A 19516-nucleotide genomic window follows, 5' to 3' on the forward strand; every position below is an offset into this window, starting at 1 on the left:
AATCACCGAATAAAATAGCTTTACCTCATAGTAGTGAGCTTGCTATAAAACTTGGTTAGCTCTTTTAATCTCTTAATAAAATTGTTTTACCTCACATTAGCTTGCACATTAAATGCCTCACCTATTATCACTAATGTTAGCTGTCTGACTAGCAAACTTGGCTAATGGTTTTAATCTCTGAATAAAATAGCTTTACCTCACATTAACTAGCTTGCTACAAAATGTGGTTAGCTTTTTCAGTCTCTTAAAAAGTTTTACCTCACATTAGCGAGTGCATTCAGTGCCTATTATCTCTAATATTAGCTGTCTGACTAGCAAACTTGGCTAATGGTTTTAATCTCTGAATAAAATCGCTTTACCTCACATTAGGTCGCGCATTAAATGCCTAACCTATTATTATTAATATTAGCTTTCTGACTAGCAAACTTGGCTAATGGTTTTAATCTCTGAATAAAATAGCTTTACCTCACATTAGCTAGCTTACTACAAAATGTGGTTAGCTCTTTCAATCTCTTAGTAAAATAATTTTACCTCACATTCTACAAAACTTTACTATAGGGTGACCAGATTTTCCTAGTCTGAAACCGGGACACTTTTGCGCGCGACCATGCTCGGGCACACACACCTTTTTTTTTTTTTACGTAAACGTGACACTCAGAGAGGTGCTCTTATTTTGTTGAAGCTCACATTTATCAACATCTCACATGAAATAAAACAGGCATTTTGTTATCTAGTAGCATAGTGGTATACAGATCAGTTAAATTATGGTCAGACTACAGATTTTGTAATGGCTGAGAATAGGCCAGGCTATGTCCATAGGCCAAATTTAAACTGATTTATTTCACCTGTTTGTGAGAACGCCAAGAAGAATGCATATGCACATGTAGGCTAGATCTCTAAAATTGTATGCACTATAGCATGAACTTAAAAAGTAGATATGTGACCTCAACATAGCCTAGGTCAGGATCAACCTTACTAACCATTCCCCACAACTGAATGAATAAAGCAAGATGATGTGTACAAAAGTGAACACTTTAATGGAAGGTGCAACAAGCTGTTCAACACGGCAATATGGCCAAACTGTCAGAATGTTAAACAGAATCCTTTTTTTTTTAATTCACCTTGTTATCCCGAGATAATGACATTAATTCAGGATCTCGAGAAAACAACACAACTAATTCGAGATCTCGAGAAAACAAAACCGTTATTCCGAGATCTCGAGAAAACAAAACAATTGTTTCATGATCTCGAGTAAACAGCTGAGAAATGGTTCATTCAGGTGCGCCAAGAGACTTGTGATATGCTGACTTTGGGGCTATTTCTCATTCTGTATAGATGCAACTTTGGTCATTAGAATGTCTGGAATAATCGATCACCTAATAAGGCAATATTTTGATCAGGGGTTGACACAGGGAGAGATTGCATTAAGTCTTTTAATAAGGGATCATTTCAAAATTAGTCCGCAGCACCTCCGCAGAAGACTGGCCCGGCTTCGTCTCTACCGACGGAGATACAGTGATCCAGCTGAGATCATGAAATAACGGTTTTGTTTTCTCGAGATCTCGAATTAGTTGTGTTGTTTTCTTGAGATGCTGAATTAATTATGTCGTTATCTCGGGATAACAAGGTGAATAAAAAAAGATTATATGAAGGGCTTCTTGCGGCTTCCCTAAATACACACTCAAACAAAACAGCAGTAAAGGAGGAGAGAGGCGACAGCCCGAGGAAAGCCCCCACAGGAGCGCACAGCATTTGCAGCACAGGCTACCCAACTCAGTACAAGAACAAAGCACTTAAGGCCAATTTATGCTGACAACCCAGTCCTCGCAGACGGCGTCGCCGATAGCGTCTGCGTAGCCCCCCCACCTTCGCAGACGCTCTGCACGCACCTCCCAAAAACTGTGACCACAGCGTCGCAGACAAGAGGGCTCTGATTGGTCCACTCTACACATCCGCTGTACACGCACTTCCGCTTCCCTACTTTCCCGTTTTGGTTTGTTTTCACGACCACCATTTTTAAAAACACGAGCGAAGATGGAGCAGCACGAAGAGCGGTTGATCGAGGAAGTACGTACATCCATAGACATAGGATGTCTATGCGTACATCTATACGACTCCAGTTCTAGTCATTATAAGTAACCGGAGGATAAACACTCCACTAACCACACCCACCAACTACTCCTAGTGATTTCGCGACTTCGCGCCCCCTTGCGTTATGGCGGTGAATAACATCGCGCACGCCTATTACTCCCCGCTCAACGATAAATTACAACTGTCTGCGAAAAGCTATCTGCGAAAGCCTTATCGCAAGAGCATGCAGAGGCCTTTACAGTGTGTGCAGTAGGCTTCGTGCGCATTGTTCTGCACCTCTCGGAGGAAGGGGTAGGTGCCCTGTAAATCTTTGGAAAAGGTACATTTTCTTTTCGGCATAATTGCTGCGGCATTACTGCTGCTAGACAAAGAACATTCGCGCCAGTTAATGTTTATTTTATTGTTGCATGGCAACATGTTCTGTTGTCTGGAATAATGTGGCTAAATAAACACCCATGCCACAGGGCCAGGGGGCAGTAACCAGGAAAGTTTGCGATTCCTGTCCATTCATCAAAATAGTAAATGCAGACATTTCTCCGCTAATGATTCCCACGCTGCTCAGTCGCAAACGTCGCGAGTGGCGAAAACCGGGACATATCCGTGTCCCGACAGACTTTTGTCGGGACTCGGGACACACAGCCCCAATTCGGGACTGTCCCGGTAAAACCGGGATGTCTGGTCACCCTACTTTACTACTGCTTTTAATAATTCAATACATTTTTACCTCACATTAGCTAACTTGCTAGCAAGCCTAGCTGCTTCTTTTAATCCCTTAATAAAACAGTTTTACCTCAGATTAGCGCGTTTGCTATCAAGTTTAACTCCTGTTTTTAATATTTTCATAAAATAATCACACCTCACATTAGCTAACTTTGCTATAAATCTTATCTGCTGCTTTTAATCACACATCACACATTATCTCTAGCCGCTTTAGCCTTCTACAGGGTCGCAGGCAAGCTGGAGCCTATCCCAGCTGACTACGGGCGAAAGGCGGGGTACACCCTGGACAAGTCGCCAGGTCATCACAGGGCTGACACATAGACACAGACAACCATTCACACTCACATTCACACCTACGGTCAATTTAGAGTCACCAGTTAACCTAACCTGCATGTCTTTGGACTGTGGGGGAAACCGGAGCACCCGGAGGAAACCCACGCGGACACGGGGAGAACATGCAAACTCCGCACAGAAAGGCCCTCGCCGGCCCCGGGGCTCGAACCCAGGACCTTCTTGCTGTGAGGCGACAGCGCTAACCACTACACCACCGTGCCGCCCTCTGCTTTTAATCTTTTCATGAAATATTTTTACCCCACTTTAGCTATAACCTATTATCACTAACGTTAGCTTTCTCACTAGCAAACTTGGCTGCTGCTTTTGATCTCTTAATTAAAATAGTAAAAATAAATAAAATTGGCACAAAAATTTGTTTAATAATGTTTGCTATTTTGCTGCCATCTGCTTTCCTTTGAATTTGTCCAGATTAAGGATCCTGGTAACAGCTGTCCAGACTTTATCTCGGTCTTAGCATCATTCCTCTTGTGGTATACAGGCATATAAATTATCAGCACATAACAAACATTGACACATATTTCAAAAGTAAAGGTTTAACTGCTATATTTCTGCTGTTTAGTACACACAAATGCCCCATTTTCAGGATTGCTGAAGGTTTCAGCAAAGTTAACTCTGGAGTCTCTCGAGTCAGTACACACACACACACACACACACACACACACGTGTGCGCACACAGCTGTGTGCAGGAAGAATGTTGATAGGAAGGTCACTTCTCAGGGATAATGAGGTGTGATGCATCACTCAGTCATTTAAGACTTTCTGGAAGTCAGAGCCTTTTCTGAGAAAAGATGATTGATAAATAAGTAAGTAAGTAAGTAAGTAAGTAAGTAAATAAATAAATGTATAGAAAGTACCTGCTGATTGTAAGAAAGACGCAGCGGAACTGTAAGTAAGCGGTGTAAGCGCTTTTTTACAGTTTATGAGTTGCAAAATCTGCTGAGAGCAAAATATCTTTTATGGTCATCCAAGACCTTTATTGTGGTGGATGCATCTTTAATGGCTTCAACAGCTTGTGCAGAATAGAAGATTATATCCTGAAGAACACACACTGAGCAGATAAAGTTACGATAGTGCAATCTATAACGCTGCTAACGCGAGGACGTTTTAGTGTCAGTCAAAAATGCTCTTTACATAGAGTATATTACACGGTTTCGTGAAGATATGAAGTTTATCTTTGAGTGGTGAACATATTCAAAATATTTGAAAATATTTTCAACACAAGAAGATAAACTTCATATCTTTGCGCCACCGTGTAATATTATTTATATTACATGGACTATCCACAAAAAATCTGCAAGTTAATCAAAAGAATTTTAATTTTGAACTGGTTTGTCATTTTGACAACACGCGTCTAGCTGGGAGTGACATCATCGGAGTGAAATTTCAAGAATTATTCCACATAAAGGACACTTTTTCCATGGAATAAAAACATTTATTTTTTTCGCGGCCCGGTTTCCATCAAATCCTGTGCTCTGATTGGCTGGCGAGCGGGTCCGTATCCTACGATACGGACCCCAGTTACGGACCCCAGTTACGGACCTCTGGCGACTCGCTCGTTCACAACAAAAGCAAACATAGTAGCATTTTTGTCAACATTTATCTTTTTTTATAAGATTTATTGATAAAATTATCAAACATCTTATAAATTTTTGCCAGCATTTCTCAGGAGCATAGCATTAATTTTACAGCATGGATAGCGATAACGACAGTGTTCACAGTGAAAGCGAGTTTTACTACCCTGAGGAAGAAGAAATAAAAGAAAACATTTCAGGAGAAAGCTAAAAACCTGTAACTGTTGTTAACGCTGAGCAAAAACATGGCTGAATCCTGAATGACTCAATTTTGTATAAATAAGGGGACTATATAGGCGGCAAAATGTAGTTGTTTTCCTGCCATGGAAGTGCACTTGTATTCCGAGGAGGAAGCTATTTGCGTTACAGCCGTGAATGAGGATTCAAAATGGCGGCTCGGCTCGGTTTTCCCTTTCAGGTGTTCTCATTTTCTGTTAGAATTTGGTAAAGAAAAAAATATATATTATTTACCAGCTTAAGGTCGGTCCGTATAGTGAAATACCATGACCTCGGCCCAGAGGGCCTCGGACAGTACTTTCAAGACCTCGGTCACGGCATTTCACGATACAGACCTCCCAGCTGGTAAATAACATATATGTATTCTATTCCCTTCTAGTGGGTTTATAATGCAATATTATTAGCATATCGCTTATCCTACATGTATTACGTCACTCTCTCCAATGGAGAATGAGCATGCAATATTTTTACAATATTGCACGCTGTCAAGACAACACGACGTCACATGTCAGAGTTCATGCGAATATCCGATGACAAAACTTTTCTGCTGCGCGTGCGCACAATCATTTCTTTGTCCAACAGGAAAGAGAGAAGACGAGGCTAATCCAGTGCTACTGCTGGGATTAGCTATGCTGTAATTAAGCACTAAATAAATAAACTGAAAACTGAAACCAAAGATGCGTTGAACACCTGAAAGGCTACCAAAACTTCATTAGATATTTTTCATGCATATTTACAAGAGAAAAACATACCAATGGACATTGAAAAACTGGAAAAGAGACACAACAGACATGTAAAACTTCCGCATTAGCGAGTGACTGTGACAGTTTGTAAACAAACATGGCCGCGAGGTTTGCTTCATTAAAAGTGGAAGATTTAAAGAGAATTTTGGCTGCCAGTTCGCTCCATTCTGTGTAATTGTCGATATTGATTTTAAAAGTAACTAAGTAAATTACATCGGGAAATGAATACTTAAGTCTGAGTGAAAAATGCTGTGGTGAGTGTGCATAGAAGAAGAGTCTTGGGACAGAAATCTTAGTTTCCCAGTCATTAGCCTGGGCTACTGATGAACACAACAGCAGCTGTAGGTGACTTCACTGCCGCGCTAACAGCGCCAACTTACGGGTAAGCTAGCGTTGGTCTTCGAGAATGCTGATATACTGCTATAAAGAGAGTGTGTATAATAATAATAATAATAATAATAATAATAATATTGGCTGGCTTTTTTTCATGGTATATCAGATATATTCCATTCACCTAGCACGATATTGAACTCATCTTTGACTCATTCAATATCATGCTAGCTGAAAGGAATATACCTGATATACCACTCAACGCCAGCCAATATTATTGAAATATGTCACTCAGATCCGCCATGTATTTCATATAAAAAATGTGAGTTTTTCAACACAAGAAGATAAACTTCACATCTTCAAGCCAACATGTGATTTTCTTTTTATTATACAGACACATTCACAAACCAAAAGTACCCAAATTTATCAAAACAATTCAATCGATTTCCTCACAAGTGACATATAAAGATTTATGTCACGGTTTTGGTTCTCCATGTCCCGGATGTAGCTCGTATGAAAAATACGAGTGGCGTTTTTCCCAGTAAAACACTCGTATCCATATAATATTTAGGAATGCATAAACAATTTTGATGCCATGTACTCTGATGTAGCTATTCAGCAACCAATCAGAGGCTGTCTGGGGCGGGGCGTGCATCTTTCACGTCATATGTTGCAGAAGAACGAGGAAACAGTTTTCAGCTCATATCATCAGATCTATGATCCAATTTAAAATCTGTGAGAAGGAAAATTATTAGGCTAGTACTAAAACTGTTTGATGCTAGCTAGGATGAAATGCGAGAGAAATTACTGAAACTATAACAACTCTGATCATTCTTTGACTGTAATCAATGATATGCTGCAGTTTGTCTCATCTCATCTCATTATCTCTAGCCGCTTTATCCTGTTCTACAGGGTCGCAGGCAAGCTGGAGCCTATCCCAGCTGACTACGGGCGAAAGGCGGGGTACACCCTGGACAAGTCGCCAGGTCACCACAGGGCTGACACATAGACACAGACAACCATTCACACTCACATTCACACCTACGGTCAATTTAGAATCACCAGTTAACCTAACCTGCATGTCTTTGGACTGTGGGGGAAACCGGAGCACCCGGAGGAAACCCACGCGGACACGGGGAGAACATGCAAACTCCACACAGAAAGGCCCTCACCGGCCACGGGGCTCGAACCCGGACCTTCTTGCTGTGAGGCGACAGCGCTAACCACTACACCACCATGCCGCCCTGCTGCAGTTTGTTTGTTTTTTAAATCAGGACTGCATTTTTAACTTCTCCCTGAAAAAAAAAATTGTGTTGTGAGGTTTGAAAATGACTGACATTAGATTGTGCTTGTATTGTCTCACAGGACTCAAAGGATCTGGTACGTTAGCTTGCTTTACTTCATAATTACCAACTCTACCGAATCACACAGTTGTCTACTGATTTTGACAGGTGAATCCCGCCTACCGATTTTAGTTCTAAAAACTACCGCATTACAAAATAATCAGCGAACACTGTTGGACCTTGCTTCAGAAGATGTACCTTCAGATAGTCACATTAAGTGAAGCCGAGAGCCAGTGAAATGGTGTGATGATGATGATATCGAATCTAAACTGTATCACTCTATCTCGCCATTCCACTGGTTCTCCTTACGGTTCTAGAACAATCAGCAATGAGCTCACACACTACAACAAATCGCTCCAGTGTTTTTAAAAACCAAACACACTCTGGTGATCATGAACACTGAAAACTCTGGAGAAATAAAAGATTTGCTATGTCAACAAGTTCAAGATGACTTGCCCTGTGTCTGAAATCGCTCACTCGTTCACTACTCCCTACTCCATATACAGGGAATTACTATATAGAGGACTATATAGTGAGCTCATTGGTAAAAAGACTTTCGGACACTAGTCCGTCACACCGGTATTTACGTCATTACAGTCACACAATTAAAACATGCCAGATCAGCCGGCTGGTGGGTTTTCAAAATAATAAATACATGCATGTGTTTTTGTGATAAATACATATTATACTGAGCGTATTTCCCACATTAATCAAAACAAAGTACCTGCATCTTTCAGTTTTTTTTTAATCAAGGCTGAATACTTTCTTCTTTGCCGCTGCCTTTTATTAAATCAAATTTGAGACTTTTAATTTGATTTCTTTCAGCGCGACCGCAATGCATGATGGGATATATTGCTTTGGTTAGTGACCACCGTTGTACACTACTTTTCGTGATGCATTGTGGGATACTTTGAGTGCACTATATAGGGTGTAAATAATCCTCACTACGGTTTCGGACAGCACTACAAAATGGAATCCCCACTATATAGTGCCCTATATAGTAAGCAGGATTGGTCGTTGGATCATACAGCGTCAAAGCATCGAGGCGAGGAGAGAAACATTTTGTGAAGTACGTCGCTCTGATTTCCTGATCAATTTTCTTCAAACATGACACTCAGAATGCAGGAGAATGCACCATTTTACACTGTTTTTTTTTTTTTTTCCAGGGGAGCATGCCCCCAGACCTCCCTAGATGGATGTGACTGCATCACACAATCTGATTTACCGCTTTTCATTCTTTGGGGGTTGGCAAGTATGTTACTTATCTAAGTAAAGTGACTCAGTCATATTGAAAAAACAAGAAGTTATGTATCAGTGTTGAAAATCCATCCATCCATCCATTATCTGTAGCCACTTATCCTGTTCTACAGGGTCGCAGGCAAGCTGGAGCCTATCCCAGCTGACTATGGGCGAGAGGTGGGGTACACCCTGGACAAGTCGCCAGGTCATCACAGATAGGTGTTGAAAATTTCAAACGAAAATGCATTAGGTTAAGAAATATCAAGCGTTCGCTGTAGAAAATGCATTAGCTGTGTGGCTGTTACATTAGCCGACTGGCTAGCTAGCTTACAAGCTGCATCATATTGATCTTTCCTGACTTGGCCATCATTTACTCCAATCATATAAATATATTGCAATTGTATATCTAGGCTTTAATTGTATATCTATAGTATATGCAACAAACCAGCCGATTTAAAACAAAACGACTCGAATACATGATGAATTATACAACTCTGATCTGAGGTGAGTTGTGTGGTTCGGGTTTCAGTAGTTCTGTTCAGCAGGTTGAGCTGATCCTGGATCAGGGTGAAAGAATGAGAATATAAGAGTGATGAATGACTGGAGACAGGCTGAGTCAGCACAAAGGGTGTTTAGATAAATGCAGGGAGATAGAGGTACAGAGATGGAGCAGCGGATGAAGTGACGAGGATGTCTTTCCACCACAGACTCTGAGGTAATTGCCTGGGTTTTAATGCATAATAGTTAAAACTGCAGTGAGGACGGCATTACATTAGGCATTAATATCACTGGGTCAAAGGTGCTTATGTGAGTGAGTGCACGTCGAGTGTGTGTGTGTGTGTGTGTGTGTGTGTGTGTGTGTGTGTGTGTGAGAGAGAGAGAGAGAGTTAACAAGGGTCAGTGAGTGAATAAGTAACTGTGAGAAAGAAATTGAGCGTGTGTGTGTGTGTGTGTGTGTGTACACATTTGTTTTTATTAGCCCACCTAACATCAGTGAAGCCTTTTCCTGTAAGTAATTTTCCTTTTATGGTCTATTTCGAGAATGGTTTGGATGACATGATGTTGCAGGGATCTGCAGTGGCGTGTCATCTTGAGTCAATATGAGTCACTTTTGAGTTGCCATCACACATCTGCGTTACCATGATACTATGATCTGTTACTCTCTCACTTTCCTTCTGGAGAAATGGCTAATCCAGGGTTAGAAATGAACGAGGACTCTGTCCGAAAATCCCCCACAATGTTCTAGAAAAGGGCTCGGAAGTTTTACAGTAAATGCGGAAGCAAAAAAATAACCAAAGACTCCGAAATAAACTTGAAGGAAAATGGTGGAATGCATTTTTAGTCTCTTTGTGTAGCATTTCTAACTCTATCTGACCCGTTACATTTCAGTGTGGATTTATTTATCTCATCTCATCTCATTATCTCTAGCCGCTTTATCCTTCTACAGGGTCGCAGGCAAGCTGGAGCCTATCCCAGCTGACTACGGGCGAAAGGCGGGGTACACCCTGGACAAGTCGCCAGGTCATCACAGGGCTGACACATAGACACAGACAACCATTCACACTCACATTCACACCTACGGTCAATTTAGAGTCACCAGTTAACCTAACCTGCATGTCTTTGGACTGTGGGGGAAACCGGAGCACCCGGAGGAAACCCACACGGACACGGGGAGAACATGCAAACTCCACACAGAAAGGCCCTTGCCGGCCACGGGGCTCGAACCCAGGACCTTCTTGCTGTGAGGCGACAGCGCTAACCACTACACCACCGTGCCGCCCGGATTTATTTATTTATTTATTTATTTATTTAAATTGGGTCTCCTGTGTTGTACAACTATCTAAAGCTTCATCAGAAGTTTATCATCAGCAGGTCTGAGTTACATTATATATTTTACCTATTAGTTTTAATGTAGTTAGTACTCGTCGTTAGTGCCCGTGAACCTGATTTCCTCTGAATGGTGCTCTTTACAGGGGCTAAATCGCTCCCCACGTCTCCTCAGTGACGTAGACTCGGCCCTAGCAGAAGTCTCCGGCGAGGAGCACTGATTGCGAGGTCCCGTACAATTGAAATTCCCAGGCGAATCGGAGAGGGGTTTCCCTGTCGAGGCTGTGCGCAGTGTGTTAGCGCGAGCATGTAGCCTACGGGAAATGAATAGTATACTGGATTAGCACTAATCCCATGTTTTGGAAAATCGAACGTGTTGTCTTGGGTCCCTCTGGGGTGGGGGGTTGCCATGGGGAGGGAGTTAGGACAATTCTAAGGGCCCAGCATTCACAGAGGGCCCTCAGAGGACAATATTAACATTATTACCATGTGTAAGTTAAATTAATGAATTTTTAAAAAATAATTTGTCTCTTAAAACGAGCAAATACAACAACCTTCTGGTTTGTTTTTCCATTTTCCGCAAAATTATTAGAATAGATCGTCTTTATATTTCACCCTCTCCATATTCATTACACGGTAGTCTTGTGTAGGCAGAGCCAGAGCGTGACACCGCATTAGGTTGTTGCTTTCCAATCCAGCACTAACGTTAGCTGTGTACGTGGGGGGGGGGGGGGGGAGGCAATATTATATTCTTTCATAGGGCCCAAAATTTCTAGCGGCGCCCCTGCTCTGGGGTTTCACCAATCCATGTGCAAAGTATGGAGTATGTGCGTCCAGCCGTGTCGATTTGCATAGGTGAACAGACAGACAGACAGACAGAGAGACAGACAGCCTTTCTTTAGTAGTATAGACAGAATTCATGGCACAATTTGAAATTGCGAACTGAAAAAAAAAATACAGTAATGGAATGGAAGTATGTGAATTTCGAAAAAGCTCTCAAACATTGCAAAACAGTTTATACGCTCGCATGAGGTGGTTTTTCAGACGATTTGACAAAGCAATATTTCGCAAAATTGAAATAGAGACACATTTTTCGCATTTAAGTCACATGACGTGACATGACGAGTCATTCGAAAACATTGTGTGTTTCGTGTTTTCGCGTTCCATGTTTTGACTATTGCGAGAGGATAAAGCCCAGCTTCACTCAATGGAAAAACAGACCATTCGCAATTGTGTTTTGTCAACTTTTTTTTTTTTTAAATGAAATCACTTCTATTTTGCACAATACTACAATGGAAACCTGCACAATGATGCAAGCTGGCAATTCAAAAGTGAGTCATATCAAATCCTTGTTCATCCACACGTCTCTTGATACTGACAGAATGATTCGCAGCGGTCTCTTGATGGGAAGAACGGTCTTCCTCTCTGCACATCGATCAGAGTTGCTATCCAATTAAAAGTATATGTTCAGTCTCTTCCTATAATGTTGCCTAAGCAGCAGTTAATAAAGCTGTGAGACAATAAAGGAGAACTATAGTGATGAAAAAAGTGAAAGCTGGGTGACTGGGTGCTTTTCTATCATGCTGCGCACTCTATTTTTTTTATAAGGTTTGAAAAAAAATACCTTCGTAAAGGTCAAATTTCACCTCTTGATTAAAAAAACCCTGATTTCTGACACTACAGCTGTCTGCTCATGTTTTAGCTCTTAGCTGTGATTTTGCCACCTGAGCCACGCAACCCAAAATCTGAACTCCAAGCACACTGAAACATCGAGGACAGGATTAAATAATCATGCCACAAAAAAAAAAAGACCCTCTAAAATTTTCCGCCTGGCTGTTTTCAATTTTCTGCTCGTTTGGCCAAGACTCGGCTCACGTTTCCGAACAACTCCTCGCCCCATATCTGTCCTAATTAGCCAATCCGGGCCTGGGGAGACGAGCTGATTTGCATAATTTAATCGTAAAGTGGTGATACAAATTTCGAAATGCTGCAATCGTCAAATGATCTTTTCATCCTCCTGGGGAGAAAAATATTAATACAATTAGGCCGTAATTCAACAAGGAGAGGAAGGCATAAGAGGGAGGAAAAAAGAAACACTTCAAGCATGCCCTTGTTAATTAATTTTCTGTGGAGAATCGGGTTCTCCTAGCAACTATTTTAACCGTAACCGGAATGTGCAGGCGCAGGGAGGTGCGATTTCACCCTATCAGGCATTCTCGTCTGTTCCTGATGACTCGTGTCATAGTCACTTAACATCTCCCAAAGAGCAGTGAGAGAGAGCGAATAAAGATAACTAGACAGTCTGAGACAGTCATTAAACCACAATCTCCGAAGATAGGTGGCTTCTCACTAGTCCTGTTCAACTTTAGTATTCGATTAAGTAACATGACATGCCTCTGTCTCAAATGGCAGACTAAATATTCAAAAATAATGAGTGAAAGACATTAATAAGTCACGTCACCAAAAAAAAAAAAAAACCCAAACCCAAGCTGTACAGAATCACGCCAACAAATACAAATGACACATCATGGTGAAATTAGTTCACTTATATCATATGTAGGCAAATGGTTTTTAATAAGCTCGGTTTAATTTTATGGTTCTTGTTCCACTTTGTGAACACCGTAATGCCTCTGAGTGACAAGTTAAATTAATAACGGCAGGCACTTTAACACGTTCAAATATGTTTTTCTGCATATTTATTTTTGATGTTGCTTCCAGTACATTACTACTAAAATGTAATGCAATTTGAATAGCGTTAATCCAATCCACCGGGGTTCAGACTCAGATCTTGCTTATACTTTTCATCTCATCTCATTATCTCTAGCCGCTTTATCCTTCTACAGGGTCGCAGGCAAGCTGGAGCCTATCCCAGCTGACTACGGGCGAAAGGCGGGGTACACCCTGGACAAGTCGCCAGGTCATCACAGGGCTGACACATAGACACAGACAACCATTCACACTCACATTCACACCTACGGTCAATTTAGAGTCACCAGTTAACCTAACCTGCATGTCTTTGGACTGTGGGGGAAACCGGAGCACCCGGAGGAAACCCACACGGACACGGGGAGAACATGCAAACTCCACACAGAAAGGCCCTCGCCGGCCACGGGGCTCGAACCCAGGACCTTCTTGCTGTGAGGCGACAGCGCTAACCACTACACCACCGTGCCGCCCCTTGCTTATACTTATTTTAAAAAAATTAATTACATCTGATTTTACTTACCAGATCAAGGTTTAATATAAATAATGTTGTTATAAACCTGATATTAGCCTTAAAAAAAACAAAAACAAACTTGAGCACACTTCTATAATTATTGATAGGATTAATTTCAGAAAAGATTGCACAGGAAAAATGTCTTGCACTGCCCTTTCATCATTTTTTTTTAATTTAAATTGATTTATTTTTTATTAAAATTTTAATTTATTATTTTTTATAATCTTGAATAGTTGTTTTTTTTTACATGTTTAACTGAATTGTATTTTATTTAATTATTTAAACTTTTCAATATTGTGCATGGGTTTTTACGGCATTTTTTTTCAACCACAAAACATATCTTTATTTTCAGCAACTTGGAACACAAGCACCTCGAACTCTCATCTCATCTCATTATCTCTAGCCGCTTTATCCTGTTCTACAAGGTCGCAGGCAAGCTGGAGCCTATCCCAGCTGACTACGGGCGAAAGGCGGGGTACACCCTGGACAAGTCGCCAGATCATCACAGGGCTGACACATAGACACAGACAACCATTCACACTCACATTCACACCTACGGTCAATTTAGAGTCACCAGTTAACCTAACCTGCATGTCTTTGGACTGTGGGGGAAACCGGAGCACCCGGAGGAAACCCACGCGGACACGGGGAGAACATGCAAACTCCACACAGAAAGGCCCTCGCCGGCCACGGGTCTCGAACCCGGACCTTCTTGCTGTGAGGCGACAGCGCTAACCACTACACCACCGTGCCGCCCGCCTTGAACTCTTTCACTGAAATTTATTTTCTCCCCTTTTTTTGGATTTTGACTGAAGTTTAGCGCATGCATTCCTGGCATTGGTTCACTTTACAGCACCTGCATTATGTAGGGTGTATTGTATGTATACGACGTGTAAATAAGACACTAGAAGGTTCCACGCAGCTGAAGCTGATTCATTATTTTCACTGAAATCACAACTCATTCTAATGTTGTATGACAGTTTCATGACTCAGACGCAGATTTGTTTTCATATGTCACTCCTGGAGCTCAAATCTGTTCAGTGTGTGGATGGATTTTTTTTTTTTTTACTCATCTTTTTACATTTTATAAACACATATGCAATTCGTAGCTTACAATTTATGATGAAATACTGTATTTTAGATACACCATAAAACCTCGTGCAATGTCGTTTCTCAGCTATATTTATATTATATGAACGTTAATAATACTATTTCTTTAAGCACAAGACTGTATAGTATATGATGGCCATGTGATTTGTGTACCTACTGACGGCTTATTAACTTTCACTTCGGTTTCAAGGACATGTTTTGATGCAGTACTGGAAAACTGGTGGTTTTATGATATGATCATTTATGATAAGCAACTGGATCAACACTGCAAACTGATTATAAACTGAAATGAAACAATAAAGATGTGATGGTTTGCTTTTCTTCAGGCTATCAATCATTGGCACAATGAAATACATGTTCATAATCCTGATATGTGACTTCAGATAATATTATTTATCATTTTAACATCCTGCAACATGACATTTCAGTGGGTTGTTTTATCGTTTATATGACTTCAAATGATGACTGATTGGTGACGTTTTTCCAGTCAGTACTTGGACCTATTTCCACCTCAATCAGCCCTAATGCCAATAATAAAATTCAAAATCACTTCTATTTTACATTCTTGACTCCTGACTTATTTTTTTTTTCTTTTACAATTAAGTCTGATTGATTCAGTTATATACATTTACAACCCAGTGCCTGAACCCTAAACTGCAACGTAGCCTCCACAACGTTGTTCACATTTATGTTTCAATGCTTGGACCCCTAACATTCACTGCTAGCCCATTAATCACATTTATAGCTTTGAGCTGGAGCTCTGTATTTTGGAAACTGACCACACCTTATCGCTACACTTGGCAACAGCTGTTTGAAGAACATCTTAAAAATTTCCCAAACTGATCTTTATCTAAACCAAGCAAATTTACATATATTGATGGTATTGCACCAGCGTCTAAATAAATAAATAAATGCCAGGCAGCACGGTGGTGTAGTGGTTAGCGCTGTCGCCTCACAGCAAGAAGGTCCGGGTTCGAGCCCCGTGGCCGGCGAGGGCCTTTCTGTGCGGAGTTTGCATGTTCTCCCCGTGTCCACATGGGTTTCCTCCGGTTTCCCCCACAGTCCAAAGACATGCAGGTTAGGTTAACTGGTGACTCTAAATTGACCGTAGGTGTGAATGTGAGTGTGAATGGTTGTCTGTGTCTATGTGTCAGCCCTGTGATGACCTGGCGACTTGTCCAGGGTGTACCCTGCCTTTCGCCCGTAGTCAGCTGGGATAGGCTCCAGCTTGCCTGCGACCCTGTAGAACAGGATAAAGCGGCTAGAGAAGATGAGATGAGATGAGTTAAGTAAATGCATGCCTACAGTATATTACTTGGCCAACTCACAAAGTGGACTTACAAACCACTGAAACCCAAGCACGGACTTGTGAACAACTTCAGAAATCAGCTTTCATCTCAGTTGTTGAACTTAGATACTGGACTAAAAAGTGATGTTGCCAGATTTCAAATCCAGAAATCAGGACAAAACAAAACTTGCATGTATGTACACATCATTGCATTACCAACCCTGAACCTCTAATCTATCTTTCCCACAGCTGAACTCATTATATTTGTAAATGAACATAACGGCAGCGTTAATATAGTGTAAACTGGATTACAAGTGCATGCTGGGAGATAATTAGTGTCTGTTTTGATAATGAAATTATTATCACTGTATTTACGTTATAGGCTTGGGTAGGCTTATAGGTGGAGGGAAAAGCTTTAATTAGACATGTTTTGTTGTTTTTCCAGTTTCCAAGAAGGGATAAGAACAGAAAGTCTCTCACTGTGCAAAGAACAAGAGCACGCGCTGAGTGGAGAGGAGACGAGCAGAATGAAGCCGTGACATGTTATCAATACTGAGGCATTAGGGCTGATTGAGGCGGAAATAGACAAGTCGCCCTTCATCATGTACACACACACATACACACACACACACACACACACACACACACAGAGAGAGAGAGAGAGAGAGAGAGAGAGACTTCCAGCGCTATTAACAAATCAACAGTGTCTGAAATACTGCTCATGGCTGTTCATCAGTTATAAGTTCTCGTCCAAGCCAACCTTCCTTCAGTGCACAAATTCCCACCAAGCACAAATGACAAAAAGCTGCCATGACAAGGAACAGATGGTGAGCAGCACGCTCGGCAAAGTGGAGTCCATTCAAGATCAGGTCTAAAGCTGGCATGGTGTTATCAATCACACCGATATGACCCACAATAAAAGATTCAAAGAGGTGTGTAGAAGCCTTATCAACACTGCTTTACCACAAAGCGTCAACACACACTGACCTGAAGTTATGTCCTATATTTAAAAGTTCACGCAACTCACACAGCAGTGTGATTATTCACACCAAAGTCCTCGTGATGAATGAGCTCTTATTATAGGGACGTTCTATAATAGAGGATTTTACTCTGAAAGACTCTTATGTCTGTAAATGTACCCTGATAGACTGGTGTCCCGTCCTGGGTCTATTTCCACATCACAGGATTTCCTGGGATATATACACTCTTCTACAAAACTGACCAGGATAACACTCAGCTGAATAAAAATAAATGCGATTTGGAAAGAAACAGACTTTCAGAGGTTACAAAACAGCCCTGAAATCATTTTATTTCAGGAAAATTTGGACTAAACAGGATGATGGGACTGGATTTGATCCACTAAGGTTTCATTAGAGGAATTGACAAGATTCCTGACGGATTTCACAGGGAAGAAAATCTAAACACGGGCGGCACAGTGTCGCCTCACAGCAAGAAGGTTCTGGGTTCGAGCCCGGTGGCTGAAAGGGGGGTCTTTCTGTGTAGAGTTTGCATGTTCTCCCTGTGTCTGCATGGGTTTCCTCCGGTTTCCCCTACAGTCCAAAGACATGCAGGTTAGGCTAATCGGTGGCTCTAAAGTGACTGTAGGTGTGAATGTGAAGGTGTGTGAATAGTTGTTTGTCTCTGTGTGTCAGCCCTGCGATGATCTGGTGACTTGTCCAGGGTGTACCCCGCCTTGTCAGCTGGGATAGGATCCAGCTTGCCCATGAGCCTGTAGAACAGGATAAGTGGCTACAGATAATGGATGGAAAATCTGAACACCACCTCTTCGAATACGGTATCTTCTAGAAAACTTTGTCATTGAGAGCGCGATACCTGTTCCTACTCTTAATATTAATTTTAAAACTATGATTTGTTCTGCGGCACGGTGGTGTAGTGGTTAGCGCTGTCGCCTCACAGCAAGAGGGTCCGGGTTCGAGCCCCGTAGCCGGCGAGGGCCTTTCTGTGCGGAGTTTGCATGTTCTCCCCGTGTCCGCGTGGGTTTCCTCCGGGTGCTCCGGTTTCCCCCACAGTCCAAAGACATGCAGGTTAGGTTAACTGGTGACTCTAAATTGACCGTAGGTGTGAATGTGAGTGTGAATGGTTGTCTGTGTCTATGTGTCAGCCCTGTGATGACCTGGCGACTTGTCCAGGGTGTACCCCGCCTTTCACCCGTAGTCAGCTGGGATAGGCTCCAGCTTGCCTGCGACCCTGTAGAACAGGATAAAGCGGCTAGAGATAATGAGATGAGATGAGATGAGATGAGATGAGATGTGCAAAAAAAAAGTGAAATAAACTTGTTTCAATCCACTTCATAGATAAGGTCATGCACGTAGGATAAAGTTCTACTCAGGAGTCATGCGTAAACATTTCTTTAATAACAAACAAACAAACAAACAAACAAACAATGCATGCAAACGCGTGTCCGTGAAAGAGCGCGTGCTACCCACCCGGCATTGGTGCAGTCGTTATAGAGCACCTCGAAGTCTCTGCGCGAGATGAGCTTGCAGCGGTTCACACCGGGCTGGATGGCACCGAGCCCGCGCAACACGCGCACCTGCTCCACATTGCACACCACCGGAGTGATCTCCAGCCGCTTGAGCTTGGTGTATACGGTGTGCAAACCGCCGACCAGGTGCTTCAGGAAGAGATCAAACGCCTGCGGGAGGCAGATGAGCTCCCGGCCGTCCACGGTGAACGAGGCGAGGCGCGCGCCACGCACCTCCACGAGCCGACACTCGTTGTTGCGCGGTGTGCTCTCCACCGGAGACGGCGTGGCATACGCGGGCTTGTGCGGCGCGCTGCCGACCGGCAGCGCCGGACTCGCAGAGGGCAGCAGGTCCGAACGGAAGAGGTTCGAAGCCGCCGAAGGCGCGAGCGATGACGGTGATGGAGACAGACTCGACGGGCTCGACGAGCCGCCACCGGCCGACGCAGAGATGGAAATCGGAGGAGGCGCGTGATGCCCGAGTGGCGCTGATGGGAGCAACGGAACCGACGTGGCCATGATCTCTCAGAGTTAACTTTTATTCTTATGACTATAATAAAATATATATATATATATATATGATCACAGAAGAGTTTCAGGATTAGAAAGTAAAGTGGATTAAACTAATAAATACACTATAAAAGTCCGTTCGGATTCTAAAGTCAGACGCCAGGGCATCGATCAAAAGCCAGACGGTGACAGCGCGAGCGCAGCGCACAGGACTGACAGCGCGCGCGCCCGGACCGCTCGTCTCTGTCCCGTTGTTGCGCTCGAGAGGAGGAGCCAAGCAGTGTCGGAGGGGCTGTGTTCAAAACCACACAGCATACTACCTTCCTACCTCACTGCATCCTTCTGTCCTAAACAGCACGCAGGGACAGCTCAGGAAAAAGAACACACACTGATCATACTTTACCCTATAGACACATGAATGCCTTTCCTTTTTTTAGTTTCACATGAAAAG

At 42.4% G+C, this 19516-nt stretch overlaps 1 protein-coding gene across 3 annotated transcripts in view; it reads right to left on the minus strand.

The window, feature by feature from the left end:
• dachc (dachshund c) overlaps positions 1–19292 on the minus strand; it is a 176805-nt gene extending 157513 nt beyond the window's left edge. The window contains exon 1 of one of the 3 annotated variants that reach the window (XM_060898954.1): positions 18518–19292. In XM_060898954.1, the coding sequence (XP_060754937.1) occupies positions 18518–19074 (557 nt within the window). In that variant the 5' untranslated portion in view covers positions 19075–19292. The remainder of the gene's footprint in view (positions 1–18517) is intronic. The other 2 variants (XM_060898953.1, XM_060898952.1) reach the window with 2 other exon arrangements.
• Between the last annotated feature and the right edge of the window lie 224 nt (positions 19293–19516).

Source organism: Neoarius graeffei, chromosome 18 (genome assembly GCF_027579695.1).
Source record: "Neoarius graeffei isolate fNeoGra1 chromosome 18, fNeoGra1.pri, whole genome shotgun sequence".
In the NCBI taxonomy this organism is placed as follows: Eukaryota; Metazoa; Chordata; class Actinopteri; order Siluriformes; family Ariidae; genus Neoarius; species Neoarius graeffei.